The sequence below is a fragment of the Kwoniella shandongensis genome, chromosome 4 (genome assembly GCF_008629635.2).
Source record: "Kwoniella shandongensis chromosome 4, complete sequence".
NCBI lineage: Eukaryota > Fungi > Basidiomycota > Tremellomycetes > Tremellales > Cryptococcaceae > Kwoniella > Kwoniella shandongensis.
The window spans coordinates 807,817-829,406 of record NC_089290.1 but is presented as its reverse complement, the minus strand read 5'-3'; the positions used below and the strand labels follow the sequence as shown (position 1 = coordinate 829,406).

Here is a 21,590-nt window from a genome sequence, read left to right as displayed (position 1 = left end):
TTGTTTTGTGTTGTGTTTGAGAGACAAAAGAAGGAAAGATGGGAGATATAAAAGTCAAACGTGTCTGTCTGTGTGGTGCACTGGTTCAAAGTCGGACGAGGAGGGAAAAGCGAACAGAAATATTACAACTTGGTAACAACCTATCACCGAGCAATCCCCGTCAGTGGCACAATCCTGGACACAAACGGAGATTGAACCAGTAGTCCACCAGATACTCGGGGCACCGCGTCCGTTACTCGCTCGAGATTAAGCTATCACCTGTCATTCTTCCATAATATATGACACTATTGAATACTTATAGTAGTTTATACCACACAATGTCATCCCTCTTCACCCCTCTCCTATGGTCCTTCCTCCCCTCTCAGCTGACTCACACCCTTCTCCCGTATCTCTCATCATACTTCCCCGCTCTCCTCCCCGCTGCGCCTCGCAACACCTCGACCTATAACCGGAACTATCGACTGGTCTTCACCGGTGTAGTATGTGTGTGGCTAGCATACTCGTTCGTCACGGACGAGGAGAGAACAAAGGGAGAAGACTGGTACTCTCTCCTCGGAGTGGATGTGGGGGTAGACGATGATGGTCTCAAGAGGGCATTCAGATCGTTGTATGTCCATCGAGCTCATCTCGCCTCTGAATATAGACGGTATTCGTGCTGATGGACCAGGGTGTAGGTCGAGGCTACATCATCCTGATAGAGCTGGAGCGGGAAACGATGATCAATTCATCATGATTCGACGGGCGTACGAAACGTTATCCGACCCTGTCAAGCGATACGCTTATGATCGGTACGTATGCCTTTTCCTTACACCAGTACGGAGAATACGACAGCACGAGTGACCGCTCATTATCTCTTTGGCAATAGCTTCGGACCCCAAGTACTCGAATGGAAAGCGGCCTCGGTGAGAGAATATATACATACAGGCTTAGCTCGATCAGTCGGATTCTACTTGGTGTCTGGCGGGATCATGCTGTTGCTATCGTGTAAGTTTACAAACGCGTATGTCTTTGCAAGCTGATCTAGAGCTTCGACAGTGCTCGGTCGAGTACAAGAAGGATCATATGTGAGTGGGACCTGAGACTCAAACAACTTCGTAGCCAGATTATCAATAACATAGAGTTGACATACGACCTTGATCCCCGTTTAGTGGCGTCAAACGCTTTTCGCCGTCTTACTCACCTTCGAACTCCTCCTCATACTCTCCCCTACATCTTCCCTCTCCCTTCCCTCTCTGCTTAACCCTTTCCGCTCTTTCCTCCCACGAAACCTCACCTCCCAACCGCAATTCAAGCAAATCAACTTGTTACATCGGTTATTCACCTCGCTATCTGTGGGGATCACACAACTTGCTGCTGCTTGGACAGAACCAAAACGTGGGAATGGGACGGAGGAAGAGTGGAAGAGGGTGATTGGGATGTTGAGGGGGTTGGAGATGGATGGTAGGTCACTTCATTCCCTACTATAGAGTGTTGTTCTGATCACGGGTTCGGTGTAGCTATCACGGGATTCCAGAGCGAAGTCGTTCCAGTCCTTTCGAGCGGTAATGCCAAGAACGTTGAAGCGTTGATACAATCTCAGATGGAAGAGGGTGAGTTGCCCCAATGGTAATTTACCGATCGAAGTGCTAATTTCCTTTGTTTGGCGTAGTTGTCGTGCAACGGAGTATCTCTTCGCATCCTCATATCAGACCCGCTTGGCAAGCTGCCATCTCGCAAGACCCTACACGGAAAGGTATCGATATGCGACAAAGACAAGCGATGGTTCAGCGACTTGAGATGGCAAAGAGGGTACCTTTACCACCTTCTCCGCCTCCCTCCCCGCGTCTGGGTACAAAGATCTTGCGTTGACAATAGAGCGTGAGATGAGAGATGCATATTTGTACTGTACAACATGGATATCAAAATACCGACAAAATGCCAATCTACAGTTCCGTTTCCATACACGACATTCCCTCGATCTCATGAACTCTTCTTACCATTTTCAGCTCGTAGTGTTGGACAAGTACATATTGATTCTAGATTCTTCTCATCCTTCAGCAGTCTCATCGCGATCTCGCATGCTTTGCGTTGCGCAGCGATGGGTGTTGGTCCTTGACCTCGGGAGATTGGTTGGTCGTGTACGATGACTGACAGAGTGATACAATATTCGGTCAGTGCATGTGTTCCCACTTCTCTCGGCTTGCGACATATTGCGACGTGCAGAGCGCGATGAGAGGTTGTCATCCTCGGGCAAACGCATGACTCACCAATGGCACCCTCCCCACCCCCGAGACCACCCAGAACCTTCTCCACCCTCCATTTGGTACATCCTCTCGCTTGCATCCATCTTATCATCTTCGCTTTTGGATGTTGGTCCAATCCACCATGAGGACCTTTACACCATTTCTCCAAAAATGGCGAGATTTTGTTTCGGAATAGAGTTCGAGCGGGTTCGAGATTGAATGACGAGTCGTGGGTGATTGCGCCAAGGAGAGCTTCAACGAGATCGCTTGTTGTCTATGGGAGTGGAGCGGACAACATATAAGTGAGTGATTATTTGAGCGACCTTTGCGTCACATGTGTGGTATGCAACAAGCCCCCGTTACAGCTAGCACAGATGCAAACTCACCTGAATCACCGGCACATCATGCCAATAATGGACTCCTCTCGAATCTCCACCTTCTTCCTCTCTGCTCTTGACGTCCGTTTCCGCTCGAGCCTTCGCATTCCTCATGCCCTTTTTAATCCTCTCAATGTCCCGGCATAGCTGATCATCACCATCTTTCAGAATGTCCATCAGACCTAACTCGAGCGCGAGAGCTGTCCGTACGGCCTGATGAATCACTTGATCAGTAAGGGGCTACACCTCGGCCATACGAGGCAAGTTGAGGGTGTCTGGTGACTTACATCTGTCCCACGAGCTCCCTGAGAGTTTTGTCAGCTTGGTCAACGCACAGACATGTGAAGTGCAGCTCACCTTCATCAACGTCAACGAGGCTGGCCCTTCATCAGGATACGCATCCCACAGATATTCGAGCACGACTATCGGGCAATCACACAATCCATCAGCTTCTTTCTGCGTTGGCCTGAAGCAGAGGTTGGACGAACAGTAGTTCAGTATGGCATTACCCAGCATTCTATATCTATCGAAGTTCGTTCTTCGGTCGACGTCGTTCATATCGAGACTCTTCACGACACGATAACGATCAGTGTCAGTTCGTTCTGCCTTTTCATCCCTCTCCCAGATCTTCTAGGAATGTGCACTCACCAGAACGTAAGTGACTCTCTTCTCATCCTTGAACTCGTAGTCAAGTACCTTGTTACTGAGTGGGGTATTGAAGAACCGCATATAAGCTGGCTCTGACGATTTGACCTTTTCAAGTCCATTTGCGCCCCTCTTCCCCAATACTGGTGTGGGCGTAGAGAGAGTACGTTCGAGATCTGACCAAGCAGTAAGTCCATGGATCGGGATCTTGAGGTTGTGCATGGTGGATATCACATCGTCGAGACTCTTTCGCCGAAGGTAAGCTGCGCCCAACAAAGCCTCCACGACGTCCGCCACGACCTGTATAATCAAGCTCAGCATCAAGTCCATCAGACAAGCCGAGCAGCGGGACCCACCTTATCGCCTAACGGCCTTGATTCCAATCCATCTTCACTGGTTCGCATAGCGATCTTTGCCGGCGTGACTCCCACAACTGATTCCACGTTCCAATCTCTCGGCGTGAAATCTTTCGCCTTGAACCGCTTACTTCTCACGTATTTTACCAGCCCCGCCTTGAGCGCATAACTCATCAGACTCCGGTTACTGCAAACGATCTGTCTTTCCACCTTGATCTTGTCGAGGTTGATTCCCTCTTTCGTAGCTTTGAGATAGGCGTGTGCGGTAGTTATCAGACTTAGTAAGATATCTCCCAGCATCTCCAGTCGTTCGTAGTTTCGCTTCGGATCGTCATTCGCTGCTGGTGCTGTCGTCGCTTGAAGCGCTAGGTCCAAGTCTAGGGAAGAGGAGAATGACGACCGATTCATCTCTTGGACGATCAACATGTTCTCTAGACTATGACTGAAATGCGGCAAGTTTGAAGCGGTCCGAAACACACTCGCAGAGATACAATGTCGCTGGACCAGCTCAGGTATGAGAAAGAGTGTTTTACCACGGCTCGCCGGGTTAGCCGAGGCGTAGACGTGTCCGCCATGTTTGGGAGATACAGTCATTTCCGCCTCGATGATGGGTTGATTCGCAATTGTCGGAGCGGGGAGTGTATCCTGCTTAGAGAGTAACACCTCGTATATCGTTTTGTCAGGTTGTGTAGGGTGGGGCGAGGAAGGAGTCAGATCGGTGTGAAGTCTCTTGACGTATGATCGACGAGAGAACTCGGAGGGGTTCGTAAGGATCGCGTCTTCGCATTGTCGTCTCATCACGTCGATGTTGGTCAGATCGAAAGGTGTCGAATACGGCCCATTCGAGACCATCTCAATCTCGTCCCATGCTATATCCCTTCGCTTTAACTTGACTCTGCCACCCTCTCGTTCTGCCCTTGACGACAGATCAAAGTCCCGCTTGAGAGGTACGATCAACCATTTCAATTGGTCCAGACTCCCCTTGTACGGTCGTTGCAATTCCGCTCTAAGCAATTTCTCCGTAAATCGCAAAGCCTGTTCCAATCTCCCTTCATCCCAAGATTTCATTTCCCCACCATCTATCATCCTCATCGTGGCTGAAACGACCGGTTGATCCCCCACACTCATCTTGACTGGTACTTCGGTCTGCTCCTCGAAAAGCGGTATAGGTCGACTGGTAATCATGCACAACGTCCTACATTCGTCTTCCTCTGCGTCATTATCCCGTTGCAGGTCTATGCACAGCTTAAGGATTGTTGCGTAGATCGAATTTTCCAAGAGAGGTGGACAGCTGGACCAGAAAGTGGGATTGGTATGGAAGGGGTGTTCAGCCACTCCGACGATCCCAGCGGGATTGGCACTCGCGGCAGAAGCGGGTGGGAGTTGATCGCTGATCTTTGCCTTGAGTTGATCCCACCGAACACAGCTTTGCGATTTGGTAGACAATGGATCGGTTGTGAGGTCTGCCGTTTTCTTGCTTGCGGGTGGTAGTAGAAGTTGTGAAGGAGTCGGTCGGAAATCGCCATCCATCTCTCCTCTTTCGAGCAATTGTTTGACAGCTTCGAACGATACACTCTGCTTCGCCAATGCCTTATTCGGCCATCCTCTGCCTCCTGCTGCGGAGGTGACACCCGACCGCACAGTTCCCAACATCGGTAACACGATCGTACACTCTCTCAGAGATCCCGTTGGTGGATTCACTTCTTTCTCTTTGGTGTTGTCCTTCTCTACAGGTATCGCCTGAGTTCGTCTCTTTGCTGCTCGCTTCGAAATACCGGTAGAGGGTGGTGCGTAGTCCGGTGGAAAGACGTTGGTGTACTCGAATGCGGGTTGTTTGTGACCTACCGCTTGAGCCCAGTGGTTGAGAAACGTGCCGGCGTTCTGGAAGGTGAGGACGTTACCGGTGGATGTGGTATAAGTCGGGAAAGCGGGAGTGGGATCTGATGTCATAATCTTCTCTGCTGATTGGGAAGGAACGGTGATATCGGAGTGCTTCTTCATTTTAGACTTGCTCGGTCGTTCGCTATGGGCTGCTGTGGAAGGGTATTCGGTACCAAGTGGAGTGGTACGCGCCGTGGCACGCGCCGTGGTAGGTATCGTATCACCAGCACTTACTCCAGCAGCGAGAGTAAAAGACAACGAAGATGATGGTGGTAAATGACCAACGTGGCCCGCTGGTTGCTTGGATATTCGCCCCGGTTCTGCTTCTTCGAAATGCGGAGGGAGTTCCCTCTCCTTTTCCTGTGTTCTCTTTCGCTTCTTATCCGCAGAACCCTCAGTCAATTCCCGGCCCTTCCGTTTCTTCTCCTTGTACGCTTGACCTTTCGTGCCGTTTGATTCCGGACCGTTACGGGTGGACGTCGAAGTACAATCTACGTCGAGGTGTTTCGGTATCATGTTCTCGGAGGGAGTTCGAGTAAGACGAGGTTCGAGCGTCGTTTCATCTGAGGCTGTGCGTCATGACGTGCTAGCTCCGGACTTGTCCATATTGATCCCCAAGCCCATCCGTGCTGGGTATGCTATCCTCGCACTTCAGGCGACATGAGTAAATTTGTTACAATGTCGAGGACAGTGTTGGAAAGAAGCACAGAAACGAGAAGCGAAAGTGGAGGTGTTCAGGTAACGTCAACACACACCACGTGGTTCGACCACATATGATCTGAGCATACCACTATGAATGATAGGAAGTAGACGCTTCAGTGATTCATGGTCAGTATGTCAACCTGGTCGTGAGCACTTGGACTGTACAATCTCATATCACAACCTAATGCTAATGCATGGGAATGGAATTGGCAATTGGCCTATGTTGCCGTAGGAGGGCACCGCAACTCGTCGAAGATACCCATGAGGGAGACTGATCTATCACGTTGGCCATAGAATAGTAGCAACATAGACGATACCGAAACCACACTTTCCAACGCCGGCAAGATAGCATAGAGGATATGAGGGAAGGAGAAGAATGCTACAAAGTATCGCGATAGGCTATCAGAGCGATTTCGTCGTGGGATGGATGCCAACTCTCACCTCCACTTTCATCCGCCACGTGCTGGGTTCGGATCCGAACGTGCAATGAGCGATCGATCCAACTATCCAACTATCCACTACATCATTTCAATCAAATCCAACGTTTCCTCTCTCCCAATTTCATTCTTACACTAAGGAAACATCTCTTGATCGAGTCATAGTCAAGCGACAATGCCGCCCCGTCAAGCCTTTGGCGACTTTTTGAATTCTGGCGGACCGTCGACTCCTCGAGGGAGAGGCAGAGGACGCGGTGGTGGTGGTGGCGATAGGGGTGGAAGAGGTGGTGGTTTTGGAGGTGGAGGCGGAGCGAAGAAGAGCTATAATGCCGATTACACCAACATGGGCTTCAACTATGAAGCTATCAATAGTCAGAAATACACAAAGATGGATGGTGAGTTGGCGGACATATATGGTGGTCGGTGGCAAATCTGACACACTGGGGTAGGATTCAATGTCGCACCGTTTGGACCATCGCCTGTACCTTCAGGCATCTCCACGCCTAGGGGAAGAGGCGGTTTCCCATCGAGAGGTGGCAGGGGCCGAGGGGGTGGCGGTGGTAGAGGTGGTCAATTTGGAACACCTCAACCTCGAACACCCTCCGGCACCGCGACACCAATTCGCGGGCTAGGATATCGTGATGCTCCAACTGCCAGAGGAAAGGGGGATCATCGTGGATTAGGGTTGGGAAAGACGTCAACGGTAGGAAGAGGTATTGGAACGGGTGATGTCATGTGGGGAGGAGGGATGGCACCGATCTTTGTGAAAGCTGGCGAACTGTTCAAGGAGGGAGAAGCAGATGTGATCACCATGACAGAGGGTGAGTCGCCTTTTCCAGTTTTTGGTAGATTCTGACCCTGCTTTTGCAGACCACGTTGTCCACGTCGAAACTTATCCGATGAACGATCCTTCTGCACCGCAGATGAACGACCTCAGGGACGACACAGAGATCGATATTATCCAAGCTCGATCGCGCGAGTCGACAAGCCCAGAGAGCGAAGATAGCGAGATGCAAGAGGATGTTGATGTTTCGCTGGACGATGTGGGGCAAGGCGAGCCGGCTCAGGGCGTGGTTGAAGTCACGGAGATCGCGGAACAGCTCACGATGGAGACGATGGCCCCGCCAGAAGATGAGGAGGAGGTCATGCTTGAGAAAGAGGAGTTGCCCGAGTTCCAGCACGAGGAGATGGAGCAGGAGGAAGACGAGGAAGTGCCTGTCTTCTACGTCGATACTGAACCTACGCCTGACAAGCAAAGTGCATTCGCCCAAGACGCACCCCTGTTTTTCATTGACACGGATCCCAACCCATACGACGACCCTTCCATTCCTGTGTACGAGACGTTGGACTCGCTTCCCCTCGGCACTCAGCGCCCAACCTCGGACGACGAACAGATCGTATTCGTGCCAAAGACGTACAAGCAACCCAAACCAATCGCGGTTTCTGTGGCTCAGCCGCCTCCTGTAGCGGAGGATACTAGAGCAGCGCCAGCAGAAATCACTAGCAGAGCATTTGTCAACCCTCGAGCGCTATCACGAGCTGAGAAGAAGGCGGCCAAGAGGGAGAAGCGACGCAACAGAGGCACGAGAAAGGCAAACAAACGACGACCGAGGGAAGACTCGGATATCGAATGGGGTAGTGATGGATCTGTGCCTGCCGTCTTGGGCGTGGACGGGGTGGACGAAGACGAGGATGGAGGTGAGGAAGATATCAGGATTTTAAGAGATTACATGGAGGGGACCATGCTGAACCAGAAGACAGAAGCTGAAGAGCAGGGCGAGGAAACTGGTAGCGATGAGGAGGATGAAGAGGAGGAGGATGACGTTGAAGCCATGAGACTGTTTGGGGAAGGAATCAAAGGGCTGAGAGAAGATGGAACGGAGATCATCGAGGAGGGAGACTGGTCGGATGATTCCGACGCCAGCTCGTCGTCAAGTGTTCTAGGGCAACTCGAGGGCATTATCGGGGATGACGATGATGAGGATAGCGATGAGGAAGATGACCCGTTTACTGGCGCAAAGCAGTGGAAAGACGACGCGCAATGGTTCATCGAAGCCATGGAGGTGAGTTGCGCTTTGCTCGTCGCAGCACTGACGACCTCAGGACGCTCTCGATGGCGATGTCGATATGCGAGATCGGAAGAGTCGAAACAAGATCTTCAAGGCCGTGGAGGATGGTGACTTTGGCGATGATTGGGGGTTGGGTACGTGCTTCCGTCCCATGCATAGTACTATGCTTACCCATCTTCGCAGCACCCGCGGTCAAGAACAAGAAGAACAAGCATATCCCGCCTCAACTCCAAGCTCAATGGGAAAAGGACCGCCGTGCCAAGGCGGAAAAGAAGCAACAACGCGAGCTGGAACGACTCATCGCCGAGATCGAGCCGTATGCTCTGCGAAAATTGTCCAAGGGCAAAGGCAAGGGGAAGAGCAAGGCGCATCAAGCTTCGGTCGCTCATCACATCCCGGCTTCAGCGAGTCAAGTCGCTCAGATGTTCGACATCTCATCGGACGAGGACGAGATGCCAGTGTTCCGAAAAGGTGGAAGGGTGCCTTCGGGCGTTTCACTCGACTATGTGGACCAGAAGATTCAGATCTTTTTGGATGACGGGGGCAAGTCTACCCTTAGTCTCCCGCCGATGGACAAGGAGGGAAGGAAGAAGGTTCACTTGCTCGCGGAATGCTACGGACTCAAGTCGAAGAGTCGCGGTAGTGGCAAGACGAGGTTCACGTGAGTACTCAAGGTGATGACATGAGCTGACCTCTTAGCGTCCTGCTCAAACTGCAACGATCTGGCACGGTGATCGATAAAGTGCGACGAGAACGACTGCTTACTGCTGCGCCTCAATCTGGCGGCAAGTTCTACAAAGCGCTCTTCTCCCGTGGTGGCGGTGGCGGTGACAAGGGCAAAAGTAAGAGTCGAGCGCCACCTGGACCGTCCGTCAGACACAAGGATGGTGATATGGTTGGGGAGGGAGCAGAGAGAATTGGCATGGAGAATATCGGACACAAGCTTTTGAGTAAGATGGGATGGGCAGAGGGAGAGAGGATTGGAAGGACGGGTGGACTCGATGCGCCGTGAGTTGTGCTGCATGGTAGCAAGGGTTTAGCTGATGATTTTGCAGGATCGTGGCGATTGTCAAAAACACAAAGATGGGTCTGGGAGCGTAAAGAGGTTGGCTGTATAGATTAACACTACATTGATAGAAAGCACAGTGACACCATATCCAAGCACCTTGTAAGAGGCATCATGCATCGCATCTGTACTCAATGTGACAGACTGCTGGAATCCATCCACAAACGGACACGTGCAGGCAAATGAAAGGGAGGTGGTGCTCCACAACCGCAATGTCAGATCTGACAAAGGTGGATTAGACTGTGCATGTGGGATAGCTCACATTAAATTAAATCACTAGTGGCGGAGCACAGCGAAACCAATGATAATTGATATTCTGAAGTGTGAACGACATACCCTGCCTCTAGGGAGAGAGACATATTACATCGCACAGGTGCGCGCACATAGAGCGGTAGGTAGGTAGTTGGCAGGTGCTCAAACGCCCCACGATAATATGTCTAAAAACATGATTAACTGTAAGATGTAAGCTGTACTACTACTCATACATGTACGTGTCCTTCGTTTGTATCGCGACTCCACATGAATCCCGTATTGTGTAAGGAGTACCGTACGAGTACCGTTGCATCATCGGCGTTTCCCTCCACCCCGCCTATGATATTAGCCAGATCTCACATTAAACGACCTCCACTCGATAAGCTGTAAACGAGTGGAGGAGTGCACCCCACTTTAATTCGGTCACGAAGGGATTAGGCACCCGGCGTCGTTGTCAGAACCCCCCGTTTTCAGTCGATGTTAATGCTTCCGGTAGGATACCAGACTGTCCTCCTCGTCCTTTGGGTCGTCGATACGCTGCTCCGCTCCATCGGAAGGAAGTTGAGGAGGGGAACGCCGTTGCATGTACCGAGTCCGTCCACCGACACCTCCGTCCTGCTGAACGTCTGTGTCTCTCGCAAAGACACGTCCTCGTTCCGTTGGAGTCTATACAAGCACCCCCAGATCCACGGACGAACGATGGAAATCGAGCTTGTACTACTGTTGTGCAGATCTCTTTCCTCGTTTCTCGATTGCACAATGACGTTGCGGTGCGGACCTCCGTCACCGGGTTCAAGGGGGCATAAAAACTCAAGTTCACGTTTCGCGTAGACATACTTTACCGGTATCGTTCAAGCGCACGCGATGATGCATGTTTTGTTGTCCTATCCCGTCGCTCGCTCTCGCTTGTGGGAATGGGAGATCTGGTATCATCCTGTCGCGCCGGGTGGCCGAGTGGATTGCCATGTATACAACAGGAGGATTGCTCTGCCCCGCTTCGTCTGCCCGCACGTCGAATCGCTTAATAGATAGATACCTATACCTGAGCCTGCCCGCGTATGTATGCTGCACGCTGAGAGAACTCCCGACACTCCGTCTCACCCGCATCGGATTTTGCGTCATTGCCGAAAGAGCAGGAAGAGAGGAGAAGACCTTGACTTGACCCTGAATCCACAAATGAAAAGGAAAAGGATAATGATGGAATAAATGAATTGCATTTGCTGGTACTACTTACCCAGGCGCGGTAGTAGACCGTCAGACCGTACTCCCCGTTCTCTGCCGTGTAGTACGTTTGCCATTGCCGTAGGAGCGTGATGTTACAACTTGCCTGGGTATTTAGCGCAATTTCATGTGGGGGGGTTCAGAGACAAGAAAAGACTAAAACAAACTAAACGGTCGATCATTCCGTCATTCCCACCTCTGCAGACGATAGGAACCTTGCTTACGGGTCAACTATACTATCATCATTATTCATTATGATTATTATTATTATTAGTAGTATAGTCTAAAACTGGGCATCACATAACTGTCCGTTGCGTCATATCCCACATGATCCGCTAAGCTTTCCCCCTCTGTAGATCCTCTCCTTCCTTCGATATCGTTAAGCTGCGAAAGTTCCCTGTTGATCCAACCAAAACAACCGCAGGTCATTGATGTCGTCAGTCTCGGTCGATCACTTTCGACAAGGAAAAATGGGGTATGACTGTGGAGATTGATACATGGATATAATAGAGTATAGATAGCAGCTTGGCATTGATTTGGGATGCAAGTACATATATACAGCACCTCCACTCGGTCCGGTTCGGTATTCCATTCCATAATAATCTCACTTTTGACCTTTACACTTTTTTTGGCGTTCCCTGGTAGTGTCACCGAAAAACGCCAACGCCAACATCTCCCCCCCGCATAGAGAAAGAGAGGAGGAGCCGACCCCTTTTACAACAAAAAAACACCACCAGATTCCTTGACGCCTCCTTCGTCGCCAGAAGCAAGGCACCGATTCGCCGTTTCGCGACTAGAGTACCGTGACTGCGCTCCGGAATACGGCCTCCAAGTCTCCGTCTGGTACCCATACGATCACTCAGAAGTCAAGTGGAGTTGGGGGTACATCATCGAGGTGGTGACAAGCACATACTAGGGAGGATCTTTGCATTTGAGAAAGTGATCTCTGTATACAAAACACTTGGAGACGACTGAAACGAACGTCTGAGCGTGCCCGAACAACCCTTTCAAATCGGGGAGTTGTTAACACACACACACACAAGTCGGTCCGTGCAAAAGGGGAGTCAAGGAACGTTGGACAAACAACCCATCTCATCAACACGTGAAAAAAGCGGACGGTCCCTCTGTCCCATACTCCGATCGGTTGACTGGACGCCACAACGACGGTCGCGTCACCTCGACCGAGGACGAGGTCGATCATAATTATTGACGAACGAATTAAAGATCAACTCTGCTTGAGAAGGAGTTTTGAGTTTTGGAATTTATTTGGTGGCGATTTGAGCCGAGAGGTGCAAGTCTGACCACTGACCACGTTGGTGTAGAGGGCGCTGGAAGTCGCATCAAAAGGTTCTGCCACCGCCACAACGTCGTTTCGGTCGCATAGGTATGTGCTCCACCAGTCTTGATTGCACCGGGCAGTGCACTCCTTTACACCCTCGCTGACATTCTCGGCAGGGTCGTCGACCGAACCACCAGATATCGCTCCCGCTCCTCATTACCATGCAACCACCCAACCAACCTCATTTTAATACCTTTTATACCCAACCATACTCTTTCACACCCGTTAACGTTCAAAACGACCCCCAACATGGTCAAATATCACCGCCTGATGAAAGTGCATCGCTGTCGACCTCGCAACAGAGCTACGACATGTCTTATTCCCAAGCCAGCTTTGAGCAGAACTCTTTACCTGGCGAATGGACACATGCGGGTGGAGTCGGTCTCGAGGCGGAAGCGGAGCTAGAAGTGTACGAAGACTACGCTAGTGGCAGTAGAGCTGGACGAGATGATGGACTGGTCCAAAGAGTGTTTGTAGACACAGGACCCAAACCGTTGTGTCGACGTTTGACCTCGGGGTCCAGTTCGACCGATTCGTTGGCAGAGGGTCATCAGGATGTGGATGGGAGAGGGACGAGTCCGAAAAAGAAACCGAGAATCACTTTACCAAGAGGACGAGCTTGTGTTCCGTGTCGGTGAGTGCGCTGTTAAAGTTGGTTAGGGTGCGCTGACTCTTCACGCAGTATTCGGAAATTGTGCGTATAATCAACGCTAAAAATCCACTGACATGTCGCAGAAAATGCTCGGGCGAGAAACCTTGTCGGAATTGTGACAAAAACGGCACCGAATGTCGCTACGAGGAGATTCAACGGAAGAAGCCTCGAGCGGTGATGTTAGAGGAGCGTGTTCGTGAGTGAGCCCATGCCTGAACTCGGTTGACCCTTGTAGTCGAACTCGAGGCGCTTCTCAATCTAAAATCTGGCCAACCCATCCCCAAACGAAGCTTTTCCGACCACAGCGTGGTGGGGTACACTCCTATCACGACGCCGTCCGAACAGAGCATGAGTATAGAGGCTCGACTGGATTCCGCCGGCTCACAGACACACACACCTCCTTTCTTTGACCCACCACCTGTCTCCCTGACACTGCTATCACATCGAGATCTGCCACCGAATCGAACTGCCCTCAACACGTCGATCACGGATATCCCTCCGACTTCTCAACTCGAGCTTGCCCTGATACAAGCAGTCTTACCGCATACGCCTTTTCTTTCCATGCCTGTACACCCGGGTCGTTTTCTCGCCATTTTGTCGCTCCCTCCAAGCGATCCGAACAGACCGCATCCCGCATTTCTTTACGTGTTGTTTTCGGAAGCGGTCAGAATCGTCGAGCAACAAGTGCCCTCGCCGTCGCTACCGCCGCCCCCTTCGTCGTTGTTTCCGCCCTCATTTGAACCACTCGTCCCGCCACCTTGTCTTGATCGAAATATCATTTTGTCTCAGGTCGGAGGAACGTCGGTGGCGCTTCTGGAACGAGCAAGATCAGAACTCGACCTGGGCATTCGTAATGTCGATCGACCGTTTGACCTCGCACGAGCGGCCATTGGAATCGCACGAGCTCTCTACAGCCGTGGTCGGTTCATAGAAGGATGGAATATCCCCGCGATGCGACTCGTGACGTCTTGTGGTCTTCACCGTCTCACGGGGACATATATCCCCCCAGCAGGGAGTATAGGTCCAGGTCCTGGAGGTCCCGAGATTATGCCACCGCATTACGCTCCTTCACATCAATATCGACATGCCCATGTCCCCGTTTACGTGACACCGGGCCAAGCGGCGTACCCATCACTCCGTATGAGACCGGTCATCGTCCCGCCAGCGAGGGATGAGATCGAGGTTGCAGAGAGGGTGATGACGTTTTGGGCGGCGAAGATGCAGGATTGGGAATCGGGCATTGGATGGGGTTGGACCTTGTGTATGAGCGATGAGCAAGCCACCACCCAATGGCCATGGGGCTGGGGTCATGTCGAGGTGGGTCATTGGTCGTACAACACCGTACTGATTTAATATAGATTCGACCACGAATAGAACCGTTTGGTATTCGTGATTTGTACGAACCAATGTCGACGATGCACACGTCTCCTCAAGCCGACACGACGTATCTCCTCGCCACGAAGAGCACCGCGCTGCTCCATCGAGCTAACAGGTGGGTACCTTGGTATTTCACAACCCAAACTCCCCCTCCCCCTAACCTCCCTAACCCCTAACCGCCCTAACCCCCAAAATCCCCCTCCCCCTAACCGCCCTAACCCCCTAACCTCTAACGCGAACCGCACAACCAATGTGGATTGCTTGTTTTCCCTGCCACGTAAAAAAAGCGACTTTGCAACGCTGACACTCCGCAGCCTGTTCGATTTACCGATCGCATCTCATCCTGTCCCACTTCCAGACGGACGAGTCGCACCGACGTATCTCCCACCGTTGGCTGATATTCAATCGATCGAGACGGCATTGCAAATATTTCGACAGCGAATCCCACTCCCCTTTCATGACGTTTCTAGATCGTCCGCTTCTACACCATCTCACCCGGGTACACGTCCCGAAGAGACGTACGATGGACCTTCGGACCCGTGGTGGATCTGTCTACATGCGAATTTGTACGTCGCGGAGATGTTGATGTACAAGGAAATGGCGAATTATAGACCGGAAGTGTATGAGACGTCTGTGAGCTGTGCGAGGGCGTTGGTGGGGTTGGTCCAGAGGATCCCACAGGACAAGTGGGCCAATGTCGGTGAGTCGCGAGATAGTATAGAGCTTTGGTCGATTACTGATCAACCACCTTAGACATGCTGGTGGCCCTCGACATATCTCTCGCATCTCGATTTTTATTCAAAGAAGCCAATCGTCTCATCTCCGTCGGTCAAGCTCAGGCGGCCACATTCGCGAGCGAAGAGGCTGAAATATTGCGCACGATATTGGCAGGTCCGCTGGGGAAATGGTTACCCATGGCGGGGTTGCATAGTATGATTGTACAGAGGGTGAGGGAAGGTTGGCCGGAGAAGGAGGGGGAGTATGAGAGGGTGTAGGCGAACACACGAGCGAATCCAGTCTGAGTACGTGTGAGTGCTTGAGCGAGGCGAGAGTCGACTCGTGGTCGCGAGCAATGTACTGCGCAAGGGTCAAAGCGAGTGAATTGGCTTCGACCAATAAAGTCGAGCGAGCCTGTCGAGGAAGAAGGGAGGATATACGACGCATTTGGAGAAACGGGGATCATCATACACGACATTGACGAAAGCAAATGGGAGAGTACAAGAAGTACCTGTCACATAGAGCTGTAGTCATACATAACTTGCATTTTTTTAACGTAACGTAGAACGTTTTTATCATCACGAGCCATACACATGCATAGGCGGCCAAAATAAACGTATCAATGGTTGGCGGCGAGCAGATTCGTGATTATTGTGCATCCCGAGATTGCAAGTGATATCCGCTATACTACTGTGGTCTACTGGTTCTACATCTTACAATACATTCCCATACAATATGCTATGCCATTATATTCCATGCTATGCTATCCCATGCGCTCATTTCAACTCATCACCTCGTAAATGGAACGAAGCCTTTTCCCTATCCGGCGCCATCAATCGTGCGTATTCCAAGAACAATCTGCAACGCAGGACTGTAAGTCAGCTCGTTTCCACTTGATCCACACCACACCGTAACGATTTCCATTCAGAACCGACAGTCTCAAGATAAGTTGAGACTTGCACTACGACTCACCTAAATTGATACGCTACCATATCCTCTTTTCTCCAAAATTTCTTACTCCACCCTTTACCTGCCATCGCAATCTGTCTAGCCATATCGTCGTGTTCTCCTCTGAAAAAGGATAGGACGTCGTACAAGTCTGTGAGATCCGCCTTGATAGGTATGTAGTGAACCCCTGGGAGGTATGTCGCAGGTCAGAACGAAGAACAGGGTGCATAATGATGGGATCGAGTGAGATCCCAAACTTACAAGGCTGTATCCGGTCAGTGTACCTGAAGAGAGGCATTGTCAACAACACTGCAGAAATGTTGACGACGTGATGATGGACCCACTCACCACTCTGGGAAGATTGTCGATTTCAGAACGACAGAATTGGTCGACATCAATCTCTTGAATCGCGCACTCCACCCGTTCCCATCTACAGTGCGAGTATGACCAGATCAGCAATCTGGCCCTCTGAGCCCAGCCTCGACTCGGTGCTCACCTATATCCAAGAGATACTTGTACTGATTACCCTGACTCCAATCCTTCCTCTCCCCGAATGTATATCGCCCCTGTACGACCTCGCAGACTTTCTCGTCACACTGTATCGCCTCGTCGACGAACGCCACGTCCATCAAATCGGCGTTCAGTTGTGAAAGGGGAGTATCTCGAGGTGACCCGACAGGTGCGTTGGGAGGCGTGATGTCAAGCATGGGTAATTGACCTGTGTTCTGCGCAGCACGAGAAACGAGGTTGACTCGTTGTGATATATCTAGATGGAGATGGGGGTGATGATCAGCGACGAATAACAATCAGGACACTGGATGACTCACTCCACGGCACACCATCCTTGAAGTATATACCCGTCGTCTTGCCTCGCCATAACATCCTCTCGTCGGTCTTGTCCTCCCAAGCTGGATCATCTCCCACGTCCTCGGTCCACGCTTCCATCGATACCTAGGAATCATCAGCACTGTTTTCGGGCTGAATGCACTCACGGCGAGCACATCCGCATGTAATGTGGTCTTGCACATGGCTAGCACTGGGTAGATTTCGGTCGCTGGACCAGGTCCTTTCCCGTGTCCTGATAGGAAGCCTACGAGATGGGTCAGGGTCGGGTGGGTACACGGGTCCATCGCGCTGTAGAAATGGTCATATTAGCCATTGCGGATTGATATGGCCTTCTTGTAGTCCGAGAGAAAACCCTCGCCTCCTCTGAAGTACGGAGTCACACTACTCACGCCTTGTGGTCCCAGATGAAACTCTTGTCTCCGCTCCATAGCTTGTCCAATACCGGTAGACTGTCCGGATCGTACGTCTCTCTCAGCGGTTTGTGCGGGGCGCAGGCCGATGCCCAGCCGAGATGCGCCATGTCCGGCTGCAAGGGGGGTCATTAGTGTGGTGTCGGAAGCACAGTCGAGTGGGTCTGCTACATACATCATGTTCGTCGTCGTTGAAGACTGCGGCGAGGATCAGCGATGCCGTATACCTCTTGAGTGTCACGCCACTCACACTCTCCCACAGCTGCCGCATCCTCCAACGCTCCTTTCTGAGCAAACACAAAACTCAGCTGCAATACCACTCCCAAATCCCCCTGTACTCACATATTCGTGTCCTACAAACTGCCATGGGACATCATGACTGTAGAACACCACGTTCACCTCCTCCAACAGATCCTCCACTTCACTCAACAACCCGATCTGCTCCTTTGCCCGTTCACTCGCCACTCTCTTCCCTTCTTCGTTCAAGCCCGTCTCAACGATCGAGAATGTACAGCCTGAATCGGGTCGTTTCATCTTGGCTTTGTTGGAATGTGGTCGGTGTTTTGATTTCTTGGTGTGGGTGATGCCGGGGCACGAGATGGTGTACATCCCTGATTGGGATGAGGCGTGGCGTAGAAGCTTTTGAAGTTGGACTGGGGGGATGGCATGGAAAGGTTCGAGGTCGTGGTACTACGCGAGCGCTCGTAGGGTGTCAGCGTGCGTGATGCAGACGAGATGAAGCTGGAAGAGGGGCAATACGGCAATCTGAAGCAGGATGAAGGACCACTTGTGTCACCGCAAAGACCCAAACCCCATGCACCACACGCTCACTCACAATCTGATCATATTCATCTGGCAACTCCACGCCATGCTCTCTGACATACCACCACCATCTCTCAAACCCTTTCGGTGGACTCCTCTCGTATCTCCTCCTATACTCGTCGACAGCTTCGCTGAGAGACGTACTTGCTCTAGCCTTTTTCTCAGTCCACGCTTTATGAGCTGATTGTATGAGATCGTAGATTGGATGAGGGGCGAGTGGGTTTGGGATAAGTAGGCCATTCCGTAGGTATTGGTGAGACGGTGTGTCGGAGGCGGAGTCGTAGAGAGATGGTTTGTCTTCGTCAAAGTCGTCGTCGGTAGCGAATATCCGTCCTAGACCAAAAGGTAGTTCCACCCCTGCACCTCTGTCGTCATCCCCGACGTCGCCCTGGAACGTCAATCCGTCTCGCGATGGACTAGAGATCCCTCCCCGTCTCTCATCTCTCCGTATTCGTCGGTTACTTCCACCGTACCGCCTCTCCTCTCCATCATCTAGCGTTTTGTCCCTGGTGGAGAGATGTCGAACGAGCAGATATGGGCCCAGTACCAGCGTCAAGAGGACCAGTATCGACCGCAACGATCTCTTCGGGATAGGTACTCGAGGCATCGCAGCGCAACGTCTGACGAGGTTACCGTATCACAGGTCAAGATACGAGAGATGAGTTGGAGAAGAAAGCGCTACAATTGACGGTGACATCTTCTGTACTTTACGCGTCGTTCCTGAAAATCTCATGATCACGCGTAGGTATTAACCCGACGAGCTACTCTGGTATCGTTTGTATCGTTATTATGCAACAGTAAATCTATGATATATCGTACAAGGTCCCAGCCTGGGATGATTATAACAACGAGCCTTCCTCACCCAGGCCGCACAATATCATTATTGACAACAACCTCTCCTCTCCCAACGCCGCACCACACTACATGACAACACACCCACATCCTTTCCCATGCGTATCATCCTCCGTTTGCGTCCGTTTCTGCTTCTCCATCTGTCTCGCCTTTGATCCTTGATAGATCGCATCTGTGATCTGATGTGTCGTACCTGGTACTTGTGGAGGTGCTTGATTTCTCAATGACATTTGGGATTCCTGTTTCGTGATTTCCGGTTTACTATTCCCTCGTAAGAAAGATGCCTTTCGACCGAGTCCACTCTGCGTAGAGGGCTTCTTTGACAACGTCGCAGCGGGTCGAGGATCGAACGTATCGACATGGGTATTGGATAACGTCGTAGGATGAGCCATGGTCGTGCGTATAGGTCCAAGCTCGATACCTTCGTTTGAACGTTGGTAGCGCATCTGAGGGGGTCGGGAGGGAGATGAGTATAAGGGGTTGTCAGGGGAGGGTTCGAACGTAGGTGAGAATGCGGTGGGTCGGTTGGAGTGGACCTCGTCGTGGTTCAACGCAGAGGGTGAGGGGGTCTGCAAACGGCGCATGGTTCAGCATCCACGCCTCGTCGGCTTGTATACGAACTCACGTTACCCTCGCCATTCTCACCCAAACCCTTCCCTCCTCTCCTCTTGACCCACTTGATAGGCGTCCCATCTCTATCCCACTCCACCGCCAAATCATCCTCCTCCCCTCGCCCTGCTCTCGTCTCACTCGATATGCCCAACTTTTTCGCGACAGTCGGTAGGACCACTTCGTCCCAATTCGTCCCCTTTGGCGGAGTATAGCTACTTTCAGGCGGGATGAAATGTGCCGCTACGCCCAATCTCGATGCGGGGGAAGTCCCATTCGACGGACTCCCTGACGAAGCGAGCAAGTTGAGTGATGCTGAGCGCGGTGTGAATGATTTCGAGGAAGACGGCTGGGTTCGCTGGCCTGTGTTACTTGAAGATCGAGAAGGTCTATCTGGTCGATGGGAAGAAGGGTATCCCATGCCCAAATTCGATTTCCCCCCTTGAGTCGTACCGCTTGTCGAAGGGCGACCGGAGCTGTTCTTCCTTCCTGAGGTTGACCCATTTGAACCACCTGAAGATCCAGACGCACTTCGCTCGTACCCTGGTCTACTGTCCACTTTCAACCCATTGGACATGGTCACGGCTCTTTTCCTCTTTTCTCCTCTATCACCTGACGGACCTTCGTCGTCGTCGTCGACAAGATCTCCATCGTGTAGATCATGACCACGTTCCGCTATTCTCATAGCTTCGTCAGGAGCGAGTCTGAACGGGGGTAATTCATTTTTGATGAACCCTTCCGTTCCACTAAAATCAGGACTATCCCTTCCTCTCCCATTACCGGATAGTGGACCAAACACCGAGACAGACGTCGTAATCGGCGAATTCGAGGGGAAAGGTCTGTGTTGGTTGGAAGGGGAAGAACGGGTTTTCAGTATCGGTATTCCGGATGAATGAGAATGCGGGATCGTCAATGGTAATGGCGGATGAGAAGTGGACATTGATCGTGGAGATGGAGTTTGCGATTTCGATCGTGGTCGTATCGGTATACGTGAGGTCTGAGGGGTGGGTGGATCAAGAGTATTGTTTCGGCGAGGTCGTCGAGGAGAGGTACTTTGCGTGTTCGATCGATGGGATGTGACCTTGGACCTTGCCGATGAGGAAGGACCAGCTTGAGAGGGCGAGGAAGCGCACTGGCCTGTAAATGATGTGGAGTCCTCTTTTGCTCTATTATCGTCGCTGGGTGTCAACAAACCTGTAACGTGTTGATCAAAATCGAAATGGGTGGCTGAAAGTCGGTTGGCGATGATTGTTGATTCGGTTTCGAGACCTGCGTCGGGGGTCGTGATTAGCAGCAGCAGCAGACGGTAGCAGTACAAACAACAGTAAAGAAAGACAAATGAAGTGAATGACTTTGGAGGAAGAATGAATGATTGCGAAATGACGAGGATGAATCGCGAATCCGACTCGCGTGTTTATCCAAATCGTCCACTCCCGCACTTACGTCTTTTGAGTGTGGGCACAATCTCTTCGTCCCATATTGTCGGCGTGTACTTTTGGCTCATGGCCGAGACGTGTGAATACACGATTGAGGACGTTCTACATCTAGGACCGTGGAAGAGTAAATGACCATCTAAACGACGAGGACAAGACGCAGAGGAAAGGAGGGCAGACCCGCTCGGACCGCTGTTTCATGATCATGCAGCAGTGTCCCCCTGGTTTCAGCCATACGAAAAGAGTCCATAAATGTGCATTTTCACAGAACCGTACTAAACTAGGGAAGAAAAGATCGTATGTGTATAGGATTTCACTATGGGTCATGGGTGATCGTGTAGGCATCAAGTTTAGGGG

The 21,590-nt window shown here is 51.4% G+C and overlaps 6 protein-coding genes across 6 annotated transcripts; 3 read left to right on the top strand and 3 right to left on the bottom strand.

Moving 5' to 3' along the window:
- Positions 1 to 317: 317 nt before the first annotated feature.
- CI109_102322 (uncharacterized protein) lies at positions 318 to 1,848 on the top strand (the record flags this gene model as incomplete). The annotated part of the gene is made up of 7 exons (XM_032006485.1): positions 318 to 607; positions 675 to 788; positions 866 to 984; positions 1,036 to 1,064; positions 1,149 to 1,440; positions 1,497 to 1,589; positions 1,649 to 1,848. 7 exons carry the CDS (start codon positions 318 to 320, stop codon positions 1,846 to 1,848), a joined length of 1,137 nt encoding a protein of 378 aa, XP_031859154.1.
- A 111-nt stretch (positions 1,849 to 1,959) lies between these two features.
- On the bottom strand, positions 1,960 to 5,997 carry CI109_102321 (uncharacterized protein; the record flags this gene model as incomplete). Its single annotated transcript, XM_032006486.1, has 8 exons — positions 1,960 to 2,126; positions 2,247 to 2,496; positions 2,609 to 2,812; positions 2,887 to 2,904; positions 2,957 to 3,021; positions 3,088 to 3,166; positions 3,248 to 3,544; positions 3,601 to 5,997. 8 exons carry the CDS (start codon positions 5,995 to 5,997, stop codon positions 1,960 to 1,962), a joined length of 3,477 nt encoding a protein of 1,158 aa, XP_031859155.1.
- A 798-nt stretch (positions 5,998 to 6,795) lies between these two features.
- CI109_102320 (uncharacterized protein) lies at positions 6,796 to 9,790 on the top strand (the record flags this gene model as incomplete). Its single annotated transcript, XM_065967136.1, has 7 exons — positions 6,796 to 7,015; positions 7,070 to 7,441; positions 7,491 to 8,683; positions 8,763 to 8,823; positions 8,873 to 9,344; positions 9,389 to 9,697; positions 9,745 to 9,790. The coding sequence occupies 7 exons, from the start codon at positions 6,796 to 6,798 to the stop codon at positions 9,788 to 9,790; spliced, it is 2,673 nt and encodes an 890-aa protein (XP_065823208.1).
- A 2,938-nt stretch (positions 9,791 to 12,728) lies between these two features.
- CI109_102319 (uncharacterized protein) lies at positions 12,729 to 15,591 on the top strand (the record flags this gene model as incomplete). The annotated part of the gene is made up of 6 exons (XM_065967135.1): positions 12,729 to 13,201; positions 13,303 to 13,409; positions 13,455 to 14,530; positions 14,578 to 14,711; positions 14,911 to 15,296; positions 15,350 to 15,591. The coding sequence occupies 6 exons, from the start codon at positions 12,729 to 12,731 to the stop codon at positions 15,589 to 15,591; spliced, it is 2,418 nt and encodes an 805-aa protein (XP_065823207.1).
- Positions 15,592 to 16,089: 498 nt separating this feature from the next.
- On the bottom strand, positions 16,090 to 18,946 carry CI109_102318 (uncharacterized protein; the record flags this gene model as incomplete). Its single annotated transcript, XM_065967134.1, has 12 exons — positions 16,090 to 16,171; positions 16,286 to 16,448; positions 16,523 to 16,545; positions 16,610 to 16,691; positions 16,758 to 17,027; positions 17,089 to 17,212; positions 17,254 to 17,395; positions 17,497 to 17,633; positions 17,693 to 17,715; positions 17,768 to 17,804; positions 17,860 to 18,207; positions 18,353 to 18,946. 12 exons carry the CDS (start codon positions 18,944 to 18,946, stop codon positions 16,090 to 16,092), a joined length of 2,025 nt encoding a protein of 674 aa, XP_065823206.1.
- A 313-nt stretch (positions 18,947 to 19,259) lies between these two features.
- On the bottom strand, positions 19,260 to 21,560 carry CI109_102317 (uncharacterized protein; the record flags this gene model as incomplete). The annotated part of the gene is made up of 4 exons (XM_032008264.2): positions 19,260 to 19,760; positions 19,817 to 21,069; positions 21,244 to 21,425; positions 21,505 to 21,560. The coding sequence occupies 4 exons, from the start codon at positions 21,558 to 21,560 to the stop codon at positions 19,260 to 19,262; spliced, it is 1,992 nt and encodes a 663-aa protein (XP_031857473.2).
- Positions 21,561 to 21,590: the final 30 nt, after the last annotated feature.